A 12,773-nucleotide genomic window follows, 5' to 3' on the forward strand; every position below is an offset into this window, starting at 1 on the left:
ACAGGTGTATAAAAAGACGGCTGCCGGAAAGCTCGGAGACATCAGCCTGAAAGCATCGGAGCAAGAGAAGGAATTTGCCGGGAAGGCTGCTCAGTACCAGCGTGAGATGAGGCACCTCCAGCGGCTGCTGCAAGAGAAGCAGGAAACCCTGGACGAAGCGCTGCAGCAGAAAAGGTAAGTCAGCCAAAGCCTTAAACAAACCCATTAGCCCCGACTGGTAAAGGAGCAGGACATGCTCTGCCTAAGAGCCCCCTCTGGCGTGCTGTGGCTGTATTCACTTCCCTGCCTAGCTGCTGGGTTGAAAATCTCCTCCTCTCCACTGACTCTGTCAGCTCCCCCATCCCCCTCTCCCTCCTTCTCCCTCTCTAAGCCCCCGACCTACAAATCCTTGAAAGAAATCGTTGCCTGCTAGCTCCGACAGCCAACCTTAAAAATCCTCCTGGCAGCTGTACTGCCTTTTGCTGAAGGAAAGCAAACATGCAGAAGCTATTGACTTGAATTGAGCTTTCAGTAATTCTCTCCAAAGTGAATCACTGGTCACATGCTCATTGATTTAATAACGTCTTCCAGTGAGGACTGATGAAGTCCCAGGCTGACATTTTTCTGACAGACAGGAAATGAGGGCAGTCAGTTAAGAGCACTTGGCAAAATGAATATTTCGTGGATCTGGAGGTTTCTAATCACAAAAAAGGGAATAAACAGCTGAATAGGTTTTGGCTGGAAGATGATTCTCCGTGTCGAGAGAACCTATAAGGAGTCCTGCTTCTTACTTCTCGTGTTAGCGATGGGAAGGCTTCAGGGATGGTTCCTTGTACCAGCACTGAAACAACACAGGAGACAGATAATTAGGCAGTTATTTTGCAGATCATCTCAGCCATTGTGAGATAAAATAATCCAGCCTGGAACTCAAGCTGTATGCCATCTGTGTCAGTTATCAACTCCCAGTAGAGGATAAGTAGCGTGGTCAGATAACTTCTGAATTTTTCGGCAAAGTGTGTATGTGCTCTCTGTGCATAGTCCCTGTGCTGCAGTGACTGGTGTATCAATTCACACGTGACATGTCTTAGAGCACCTCCAGATTGCAGAAAGCTTGGACGGAGGTTATACAATGCCCTCTATTGAGCATTCATCCTGATTTGTTTCTGCAGAGGATATAGGACTCCCCATCAATTGGTTCTTAACTATCACTTTCCTTGCTGTAAAAAGTCTTCTTTTTTAAGTGGGTTTGTTGTGCAGCTAAATTTGCCATTGTGCGATTGAGTTCTTTCTGCAAAAGCCTGCTGCTGAACAGGGCTTGGGTCTGGTGTAACTTTACAGCAGATTCTTGGGCACAGGATTGCTTCCGTAGGCAGGAAATCCACACAGCATCCTCCAACCAGCTGTCTATTTAGAAAGGGTGCAAGGAAAACTTCCTCTTGGGAATAACCTAAGCCACTTTAGGAGTCCCTTTGAAGGCTGAAAGGTAGCATATAGATGATTGAATAAATGTGTTTTGTAAGCACCAGCTTAGCATCAAACAATGCTACGGAACCAGATACTCTAACCTGGGACTGCTTGCAAATCTGGAGAACTAAAGATGTGGTGAATACAGCCAGGTTTCCCTGTGGTTCAGGTGTGTGGAAGGGAAGGTCCTGCTGCCACCATGTTCCAAACCATAGTTTTGATCTAACATAAACATTCTATTGTGCATATAGCCTTTGTTGCTTCATACAGCTTGACAATATGTATGTATCTAGGAGCGGAGAACACCTGTCCACCAATGTGAGAGGCAGTGTGGTATAGCGGTTAGAGTGTTGGACCTGGGAGGGTTCAAATCCCCCACTTGGTCATGAAGCCTTGTGGGCCAGTCCTTGCCTCTCAGCCTCCCATTGTTGTTATGAGGATAAATGGAAGGAGGGGGAAATTTTGTATACCACCTTGAGTTCCTTGGACTAAAGGTGGGGTATAATTGTAAGTAATAAATACGTTAATAAAATAATCCTCAATTTTATTTCTAGTCCTGGTATTCCCCAACATGTCACCCCCTTAGAGCAGTGTTAGACATGTCAACCCCTTAGAACCATTTCTCTTCTCTTACCTGTCACACCCACCCACCCCTCACGCTTCCCACCTCAAACAGCAAAGGCTATTAATATACTAGTCCAAGCTTTATGAAGCACTGCCATCACAATGGGTTGTATCCAGTATTCGTTCTGCTCAGAGGAGACACATTGAAATGAATGGACATGACTCACTTGAGTCCCTTTACTTCAGTGGGGCTGCTTTTAGTCAGTTGGATACAACTCCATAAAGCTAAAATAATTGGCCACACTTTGATTTAGCAGTCCACTGCGGCAGAGGAAAATGCAGTTGTGGGAAGTAGTTCTAAACAGCAGCACTTTTTCCCTTGTTATTGTCACCAACAGCAGCAGAGTTGCTGAGTGTTTTGCAGTTGGTTGCCAAGTCTTAGAATCATTGAATCGTATAATTGTAGAGTTGGAAGAGACCCCGAGGGCCATCTAGTCCAACCCCCTGCAATGCAGGTATCTCAGCTAAATCATACATGACAGGTGGCCATCCAATCTCTGCTTAAAAACCTCCAAGGAAGGAGAGTCCACCCCCCGAGGGAGTCTGTCGAACAGCTCTTACTGTCAGAAAGTTTTTACTGACATTCTGGAAGATGAGCAGTGCTTGTAGCTGGTGAAAGGCAAATGCAGCTTTTGCCTTGCCCTCAAAGAGATGCTTTCCTGCTGTGATGTCTCTCTTATTCTAGGTCAGGTTTAACAAACATCTGGATTGGATGGGACAGATGTATAGCTGGGTTAATCATTCTGGCCAGTGACCATGGGACGTCAGCTGAGCTATGCAGACAAGCAATGTTACAGTTCAGGAAGCTAAAATGCTTTGCATATGTTTTCCCTACGCTTCCTGAATGCTGGGCTCCTTTAGTTTAGCCAGATTCCTTCCATTCTGGTTGCATTCTGCTTTCAGTTCTCTCAAAATCCGGAAGCGCTTTAAGGAGTAAATATAATTTTGTCTTGTAGTGCAGCCAGTCCCTGAACAAAGCTGTCATTTGAAAGGTTGTTCTGGATCTCTCTCCTCCTCCTCCTCCTCCTCCTCCTCCCACTCTACCCCCCACCCCGGTCAGAAGAAAAGCAGACCAAGGACTTAGGGGTGGGCTTCTTGTCACTAATCTTCTGTAGCTTGGCAACCAGAATCGGCAGTGCTGGGCAAATAATGTCCTGATGCAGATTCATTTCCACCAGCGCCGCTCAAGGAGAAAATTTGTGGCCTGCAAAATTGTTCCCAGTAGATAGAAATTTCACTGACACATTTAATCTCAGCGCTATACCCAACTGAAAGTAATAGGCTGTGTGAATGGCATGTTTATTTTATTAAAACCCTTAAAGTGTTGTGCGTAAGACTTCGCCACGACAACTGATGAAGCCAGCCATCCAGTTTTCAATATGAATCACCCACTTTGCAGAGGGAGTCTTGCAGTATTTCCTTTCTTTTATATGTAATACCAGGACTTCCTTGGGGAACAATGGCAGGTGAAGTCATGGAGCACAAAAACCTAGAGAGGCTGAACTTAGAATCATTGAATGGTAGAGTTCAATGGTCATCTAGTCCAACTTCCTGCAGTGCAGGAATGACAGCTAATCATTTGCAGGTCAGAGGTTGACACTGAAAGGTGGGTTCCCAAAACGCTGAAAGATAGTGAGCTTTAGCAGGAACCCTTGAAATGCTCAGGAGGCAGTGTTTACTTTTGGATGTTGAGGATATTATTTTTTGCTTTATAGCAACTCTCCAGAATATCACTTGTACAAGCAGACTCAAGAATACCTAAGGCACACGGCTGTGTCTTTTCTATTCCAAAGAGCACGTGGGGCACCTGAAAGCTGGCATTCTTGTTTTGAGCTTCTACTAGGGGAATCTCATTTTGTCTCCACTCGCAGTGAAGCAATCTGAGAAATGCTACAGCATGATCATTAAATCTCATTTATTCTGTGAAAAAATAAGGGGGAAATAGCACCTTAAATCCTGGGTGATAGCATGGTTTTGGACATGGGAAAACTCGATTCATGTCTCTTCTCCCCCCGCCCCTTCTTCCTTGCCTGCTCTGCCTCCCCCATTTGCCCTTCACTCCATCGGGAGCAGCATTTGGGTTTTGCTCAGTACACATGTAATGAGTGAGGAAAAGAGCAGCCTTTTGCAGTCATCACTGCAAATGCAGTAGAAAGACCAAAACAACAACAACAAAACCAAAACCCAAACCCACTGTGTTAAGCAGCTTTGAAATAAACATGTCAAATTCTGGGGGCCTCGGTGAGGGAAGCTTTTAGACTTTTAGGCTCATCCTTCGAGTGATGTAAAATTTCACAGCTCCATACACCACCATATTTGATAAAGTGCTCCCTCAGATGAAGCCTTATTTGCTCCCTTTCCTAAATGGCAGTACCAATGCCCACTTAATGACTGAACCAGTGCCTAAGATCAGGATCAGCGTGGCTGTGGGAGAATAAACTGAGACTCAGTTCAAGATGGAAGTCCTTTGGCCAATAGAAAAGCAAAGGCAGGTGTGTTTTGAATGGGGTTGCAGTCCCCTTGAAGAATCAGGTTCATAGAGATTTCCTGGATCCAGTGTCCCTTCTGGATTATCATCTGCACTTCTTCCTGGAGAAGCCAGCTCTGGCTACTGGCCCACCTACCTTAGTCACAGCCAGATTGGTCTCCTGCTTCAGCACACCCTTTGTGGGGCTGCCTTTTGAAAGCTGAAGCTGGTGCAAAATATGGCAGGGAAGGCATCCTAACTGGAGCTGGCCTTTTTGATCATGTGTGCTCAGCCCTACACCCAGAATAATTGGCTCCCAATCCACTTCCAAGCTTGATGGGAAGTATTGGTTATCATCTTTAAAACCATATACAGTTTGAGACCTTTGAGGTGAAACCTTTCTCCGTGTCCCACCCAGAGGTGGCATGCCAGGTGAGGCAGAGCTGCTGCTGTTCTTGCTTCTTGGCAGGTGGGTCGCTGTTACTTACTACGAAGGGCAGGCAAGGCAGCAGGGAGTATATGCCACTTGATTGTAGAAAAAACCTCAAGGTGGTTTAGATCAGCATTAGAGTAATGTCCTGTGAAGCTGTTGATGGTGTATTTGGTTTCTGACATATAGAGCTTGAGCAGGACATGGAGCAAATGCAACAGTGGTGCAGCTTGTGTAGAACTTTTTTTGCCAAGAAAACTTAAAAATCTGTGCCCAGAATAAATTGTATACTTAATTTGCATAACTTACTTTTCTGCCATCTTCCTCCCTTTATCATGATGTCAAAAACCACAAGGTAGACAGGCTGAAATGGGCCCCTCTTGCCCTCTTAGGACATTCCTTGGCCAAGAGGTTGAACCAGGACAAGCGAATGCAAGATTTACAAGCTGGGAAAGGACATAAGCAGATTTCTGACTGCTTTGCGGGAAAGTTTGCTTGAATGATTTATGGAGCAGAGACAGATTTGAAGACCAAAAGAGCATTGAACATGTTTTCTCTTTAACCATAAGATGATCCACTAAAAAATAGATCTGATAAAATCACAGGAAGTGCAGGTGCCAGCAGGAAGGGAGATGGCACCAAATCACTTAACAGGTTCTGGAACCTGCCCTGATTGATCAAGGAATATACTTTGAAGTAGAGCGGCTTTTTGAGATACAAATAAAGGCTGTCATTCATGCCTCATTTGTTGACCTGACCATCTCTAAGCTGACTGGACACCATGGCACCAGAACAGAGAGGTGTCTACTAAGCTCTGCAGCAAAAAACTACCTCTTCGAGGTTTCATGGGCTGTATCTCTGCTATATTCAGTTATGGGAGCAACATATAGGCATATGTTATTATTGTGATTCAGATTTTCTGTTGCTGAGGATTTTTGTTGTTCTTGCAAAGGACATTATTGCAATACTCTTGAGACCAGACCAACCCCTAAAAATTGCCACATGCTCAGCTCCTTCTGATGGGATTCCTGTCAAAAGAAATGCAATGTGACCTAGAAAACCTTCACAGGAAACAGGATTGTTTTGACCGGTTGCTTTTGACCTGATATCTCACCCTTCAGCCACATTCACAACTTCGGTTACGTATTTCACAGGGGGGGAAATTCAGTACAAAGTGTGAAACACAATGAAATTTGCAGAAATATGCTATGAGGTACCACTGCGGATAGCAGTTATTTTCAATTGGAAAACAGTCCTAAATTCCTCTGAGTTTAACAGGTTAAAAATAAAGCTGTGAATGTCCAGCAGTAGGATGAGAAAATATTAAGGGTAAGAGGAGAAATTCAAGGCAGCGGCTGACAAAATGTGTCATAAATAAAAGGGCAAATCCCATGCTAGGTATTGTTAGGAAAGGGATTGAAAATGCAGCCACTGGTGTCATAATGCTTTTACATACAAATTATACAGGTGATATACCACAATCTCCATTGGAAAATCCCCACGCGCATTTAGGAACACATCCAGTTCTATCCATCCACGAGGGTGGGCCATCTGAATAGCCCCAGCACTCTTACAGGGGGCACTGCCATCCTCAAACTGAGCTTAACCTTATCTAAACATGACTCCATCTCAGTATTTTGTAGCAAAGAGGCTTTTCATCAACAATATAAAGCAGCTATGAAATAGTTCAGACATCTGGAGCAGCCTTATATCGAGCCAGACCATTGTCCACTATGACTGGCCACAGGTGTCCAAGATTTTCGTCAGGGGACTTTCCCAACACAACATTGTTGGGACATTGGGACAGTAGTGGAAAGGACTATGCGGTGTGAAAATGGCTGAAACTGAAAAGATCCTCTGTCCCAATCCACTGTGTGTGACTCAGGCAGCCAGATCTACTTACAACAGCCTTAGAGGAGAATTTGTAGTCCTGTTTTGAACCATGACATCACCAATAAGGGACCCAGGATATTAGGGTTATTTTGTGTGATGCTTTCAGAACTAGACACCCATAAAAACTGGTTAAACAAGTACATTTGATTGAATTATATGCCAGAGATCCTCTGATTACTCTTTCTGTTCTGTGCACATGGTGTTCTCTAGACAACATTCCAGGTACAAAAATAAATTTAATTGTTCTTTCTGTACTGGCTGGGTAGTTCACCTTAAAAATACTCTCAAAAAAGGCAAAGCATCTGAAACTTGCAAATCCATTTTCATTTTTCTTCCTAGGGAAGTGGAAAGTGAACTTGAAATAATTTGGGAATCAACCACCAAAGAAAACAGGAGGATGAAGGAACTCTTGCATAAATCTCTAGAGAAGAGGAACACACAGAGTCCTGTCAAAGCTTATGAATCAGATTTAGCTGACATTTCTCAGAAAGACCTGCTGGCTGGGTACGGTTTTAGCTACTGTGATGTGGAGCTTCTCTTGCCTGCGAAAACTCAGAGTCAACAGGAACCTGCATGTTAAGAACACAGACACTCCTTCCTTTTTCAGAGGAGAATAGGTCTGAAAGAAACAAACATGAAGACCAAAGCAGTTTAATCAGAATACAGTCGGCATTGCATTCAAGTTGATCTTTCAAAAGAAGCTGATATTCCCCTTTGGTACTATTCTGGGCTTTTAGAAATCATCATGGCAGGGATTTGTATTGTACCATAGAAATATGGCCGGTAGATTCTTCAAAATCCAAATGTTTCTAGCTCTTAACAGTTGCAAAAATTAAAAAAGTACCAAACACATTTTGACACTTTCTGCTAGATACTAAAAGTGCTTGCAGATGGGAGTTCGTTGTGGAATTGGTACTGCTCGTGCATTTAAGTTTTTTAAAGCACCCACATTATGATGTCATTAGGCAGAGACAGAAGCATGATTGTTAAAAGAATTATGGGGGGCAGAGTTTCTTAAGTTGGTGATAGTTAGGTGAATCGTACCCTCTTCCCTGCACATGCAGCAATATCATGCCTCCTAACAGGATGCTCATACACAAAAAGTGTGGTATCCTTTGCCACGTGGGAAGTCAGCACAATTTCATGTATACCTCATAGTGGAAGATCAGATGACTGAGTCATCTAAGGAGGGAGGTGTTCATCTGGAAATACCCTAAGAAAGGAAAATGTGTTCCCGTGGGGCTCCTAATTATGAGGATGGGGCAGATATTCCTACAGCTTAGATGTTATCCGCTATCTCTATTGGAATGTTGGGGACTTTTTCTCCCAGGCCTCCAATACTATGAACCCTGCCTTGGAAATAAGCCTCGCTGAGTACAGATTGGCATGCTTCCAAGTGAACATACTTAGTATTGCATTGCCAGTGATGTTAACAGTTAAAAGGAAATGGGAGGGATAAGTCCTCTGTGGGAGATGTGCTGTGGGACATCTGTGGGAGATGTTGCCTCCACTGATCTCTCTGGTCTGTTTGCACTTGCAGCAGCAAGACCACTGCCTCCCCCCACCAGAAATTACAGCGCACTATAATTCACCAAATGCAAGCAGCCAGATATATCTCATTTCCACCACTTTCTTCCCAGTTTGTGACCGAATAATAATAATAATTAAAAAGCTCTCTATATCCTGAAAAAGCCATGCAGTTGAAATAAAAGAATGCAAATTCTTTTTTAAATTTGCGTTGTTTTATATTCACAGAATTTGCGTTTTTAAATACTGGTCACACTGCTATAAGCTGCAATGTTTGGGTTTTTTTTAAATAGAAACTTGAAATCAGCCTTTTTGCCAATAAGCCATCTAGCTATTCAAACCAAAGTCAACCATAATGCAGCCCAAGCTGCTGCTTAGAGCTGTTTGCACTAAATTTGGAATTGGGAGCCATTATTGCCGGCCTGGGCCTGATTTAGCCAAGCTTATATAAAGGTAGGGACAAAAGGAAAAGAGAGTGACTCACCCATTTTAACACCTAATACTTTTATCAAAGAGCTTAACCGAATTTCTAGTAGTGTGAGGCCGTCTCTCAGTTCAGCTGGAGACAAAGTGGGAGACTTGGCTTGTGATGTCTTTTTTCTTTTCTATATGAAATTTTCTTTTGAAATAAAAAGCTAAACACCACACAATCAATAATTAGGAGAAAAGAATTAACAAGAATATTCTCACAATGAAGCTCTCTAAGGGTCCTTAATACAGGGATGGGGGAACCTGTATGTTGTTGGAGTCCAACACCCTCATTGAGACCATTGATTCTGTCGGCTGGGGCTGATGGGAGTTTGAGTCCATCAACATCTGGAGGGCCACAAGTTGCCCATCCTGACCTTAGCATATCTTGGAAGAGCTTGTGAGACAGTTATAGTAAACCCAACCTTGATGAAAGAATCACTGTTGAGGTTTTGAACGTGCAACTTGCAATGCCTGATACATCAGAGAAATTATGTGCATCAGTAGTTGTGGTCAGAAGCTTGAAGGGCTTCAATAAAGGAAAGACAAACTTGGGACCAGTACATCATTTTAAAAATTGGAATTCTTTGCTTGCTGAGTGGGTTCATACATATCAATTTTCTCCCAGATTTTATCAATCCACTACTGTTTAGGAGATTGTTTAGAGATTTTCGGTTACATGGTATATTGCCTATAATCAAGCAGACAGTTTTTCCGGGTCATGTGGCCAGCATGACTAAGCCACTTCTGGCGCAACAGAACACTGACACCAGAGCAGTGCATGAAAACACCGTTTACCTTCCCACCGGAGCAGTACCTATTAATCTACTTGCACTTTTTGGCGTGCTTTCAAACTGCTAGGTTGGCAGGAGCTGGACCCGAACTGTGGACCTTTTGATCGGCAAGCCCAAGCAAGGCTCAGTGGTTTAGACCCAAGTGCCACCCGCAGCCCTAACAGTTTATGTAGCAGAACATAAAGTACTGACTAATCCTACTAGATGTACACAACATTATTGGTTGCTTGGGTAGTTGATAAGGTAACAAACCCATCCAAGAAGAGGAAAAGGAATGAAAAGGAATGAGACAGTCTGGAGATTCCTAACTACCTTTAGGTCTTAGAAGACAATAATTGATGCTGCCAAACTCGAAAGAGTGCAGGAAGGTCCGGCCAGGTGTTTTGCCCTGACAAATGATCAATTTCATATGCAACCATCCTCCTTAAGACTGAGAGGTTGGTGAACATTATCATTTCAATAAATTAAACTAGATTTTGCTTATTTAGAAGCCTTTTTATGGGAATGTCATTTCATCCAATTAGTCTAAAGCATTTGTCCTTCATTCTTACAAAAACAGGCCACTACACAACCAACACAGAACTCAGAGTTTGGCGTTTATGTATACATTTGAATGGTTTTATATGAAAGGTCTCGAACTATGATATCTTAAAACAGCAGTATTATCTGGAGAGTTATCCTAGAACCAGGGGGAGAGATTTTTTTTTAAAAAAACTATCTTGCTAATCGCCTAGTCCTAGTTATATTTTAGTTGATTCTAATAAAAGCTCTTGAAACTACAGCTGCTTTTGGATCTCGCCCCCCACCCCCGGACAGACAGCACAACCTTCAATTTCTGAAGTTACAGCCTTCCCCCCAAAATCTTATACAGTGGTACCTCGGGTTACAGACGCTTCAGGTTACAGACACTTCAGGTTACAGACTCCACTAACCCAGAAATAGTACCTCGGGTTAAGAACTTTGCTTCAGGATGAGAACAGAAATTGCATAGCAGCGGCGCTGAGGCAGCAGGAGGCCCCATTAGCTAAGAACAGTTTCAGGTTAAGAATGGATCTACAGAACAAATTAAGTTCTTAACCCGAGGTACCACTGCATTTCCCTTTTGGATAATTGTCACCCCTAAAGCATTTTTAAATCAGCACTCAGTATGATGTATGATCCAATGGCATTGGCTGTGGTCTTACATTGGTCAAATGGGACGGAACGCCATTTCCCAAGAGTTTAGTTTGATTCTTTGGCTTTTTGCCTGGTCATTCTCACAAGCATCTTGGAGCTTGCTGCCGTCTTTGAGATGTTGGAAAATCCCTATTTTCCAACAGACCATAAACAGATGTTTAACTGTGCCTTACATATACAAGCTGCAAGTGCAAGTGAAAGTGACAAATTCTGACCTAACTTGGTCATGTAAATTTTCAGTGGGACTATTTAACTTAGTTAAATACCACCCCTATAAGTGGTATACATCCATTGGTGCTTGTGTTCACGTTCTGTCTCATGCTGGTTCAGGTACCTGCTTCCTCTTTTCTGCACACCGTAGTTTGCCCTTATATCTGGCTTGTGTGTTCCCTTCTAATCATGTTTTATATGGAGCACCTTGTAAGAGAGAGTGTTAACACTAAATCATTAGCCCACATGCCAGGACCTCATCTGGTTAACTCCTTGCTGCAGAAAGTTGTGAAACCAGGGCACCATTTTCAGAACATCTTCATATCGCTTGTGGATACTGCCTTAACATCTGTCACACAAAAATAGATAGTTTGCAGCATTGACAGCACAATCCTATGCATGGCTACTCAGAAATAAGCCCTGTTGATTTCAGTTGGACTTAACTCTGACATGAGTGTGTTTAAGATGAACCCCAAATGGCCTTAAGCTCTTCCCACACATGTGCCAATGTGTAGTAACCAAATAAATAATGCTGTGCGTTCTTGTTTCATTTAGGTCTTTGACAATGGCTGCACATTTTGTATATTAGGGTAAAATAGAGACTTGGTACTATTGAGTGGGAGAGACATGTTACTGTACATACAAGTGTGCATTTCAGGCCATAGAAATTTATGCACTTGAATCATAGCAAGATGCCAAAATGGATAAATGGTTTGGCTTTCTGCCTTTAAACTTGCAGCCCCCCTCTCTCCTAACCACTTTTTAATTGTTTTTTATATGTCAACATTTGGATAAATGTTCAATTTTATAAGTACTGTATTACCTTGGCTGTGTACTATCAAGGCCTTTGCTTGTTTGTCAAATGTGTATCCCCCCCCAGCATTAAATTTGTAACAATAAAGCATTGTTTTATTTTAAAGGATGGGAAGTTGCATAGCTGTCATTGTCAGGCCGTGTCCTCAGAGAGAACAATGAATATTAAATGTAAAATGTAATACAGAGTGGTGAGCCTGCAAGTCCTTCAGTTGTACTGAAATCAATACAAATGTATGAAAAAGCCCCAGTAGATTTGCAGTGCTGTATGCGCTTAAACTACTGATTTGTTCAAGTGGTTAATTGGACTTTAAAGAGCAAAAAAAAAATCTCAGAGTCACTGACACCACTTGAGATTAAAGATGAATCATGATAAAGAGCAACTGCCAACATCTTCACTACAGCTCAAGATGTAAAACAAAGTTAATTATGCAAGTGGAATTAATGATTAGAGAGGCTATTTCTGCTGGGAAGCCCCTGCAGCTTATGAAGAAAAGTAACCTTGCTCCTTTTCTCTCTACTTGATAGCTTTAAAAAAGTCAATTTTCCATTAAGGCTGCGTCTGCCACAGATTTAATGAGCTACACATCACACACACAGAGATGAGACACCGTCTAAGCCAGGCATTCTCGTCCTGTGAGACTGGAGCAGTCAGATCTTTCATTTACTGCAGTCAGAGGCTGGCTTTTATCCGTCATGTCTCCCATGGTAGTTTACCACAAGAAACAGAAATTAGGTATTTATTCAGTATACAGACACGTACCACAAATTGCACACACCAATCCAAGTGTCTTTGTTCCAGCTCTCAAAACAGAAAGACAGCTCCCCCCCCCTTTTTGTTGTTGTTGTTGTTGCTTCTTATGTTCTTCACAGTCCAGTTGCCTTTTAGTTCAGGCCTCAGAGCCTGGCATTTTGCTGCCTTCAGTGG

The 12,773-nt window shown here is 42.8% G+C and overlaps 1 protein-coding gene across 1 annotated transcript in view; it reads left to right on the top strand.

Annotated features, from left to right (window-relative positions):
* CEP89 (centrosomal protein 89) overlaps nucleotides 1-11,954 on the top strand; it is a 51,157-nt gene extending 39,203 nt beyond the window's left edge. The window contains exons 17-18 of the mRNA XM_083512600.1: nucleotides 5-174; nucleotides 7,197-11,954. Of these exons, the coding sequence (XP_083368726.1) occupies nucleotides 5-174; nucleotides 7,197-7,437 (411 nt within the window). The 3' untranslated portion in view covers nucleotides 7,438-11,954. The remainder of the gene's footprint in view (nucleotides 1-4; nucleotides 175-7,196) is intronic.
* Nucleotides 11,955-12,773: the final 819 nt, after the last annotated feature.

Source organism: Podarcis liolepis (assembly GCF_965112155.1).
Source record: "Podarcis liolepis genome assembly, chromosome: 7".
Lineage (NCBI taxonomy): Eukaryota > Metazoa > Chordata > Lepidosauria > Squamata > Lacertidae > Podarcis > Podarcis liolepis.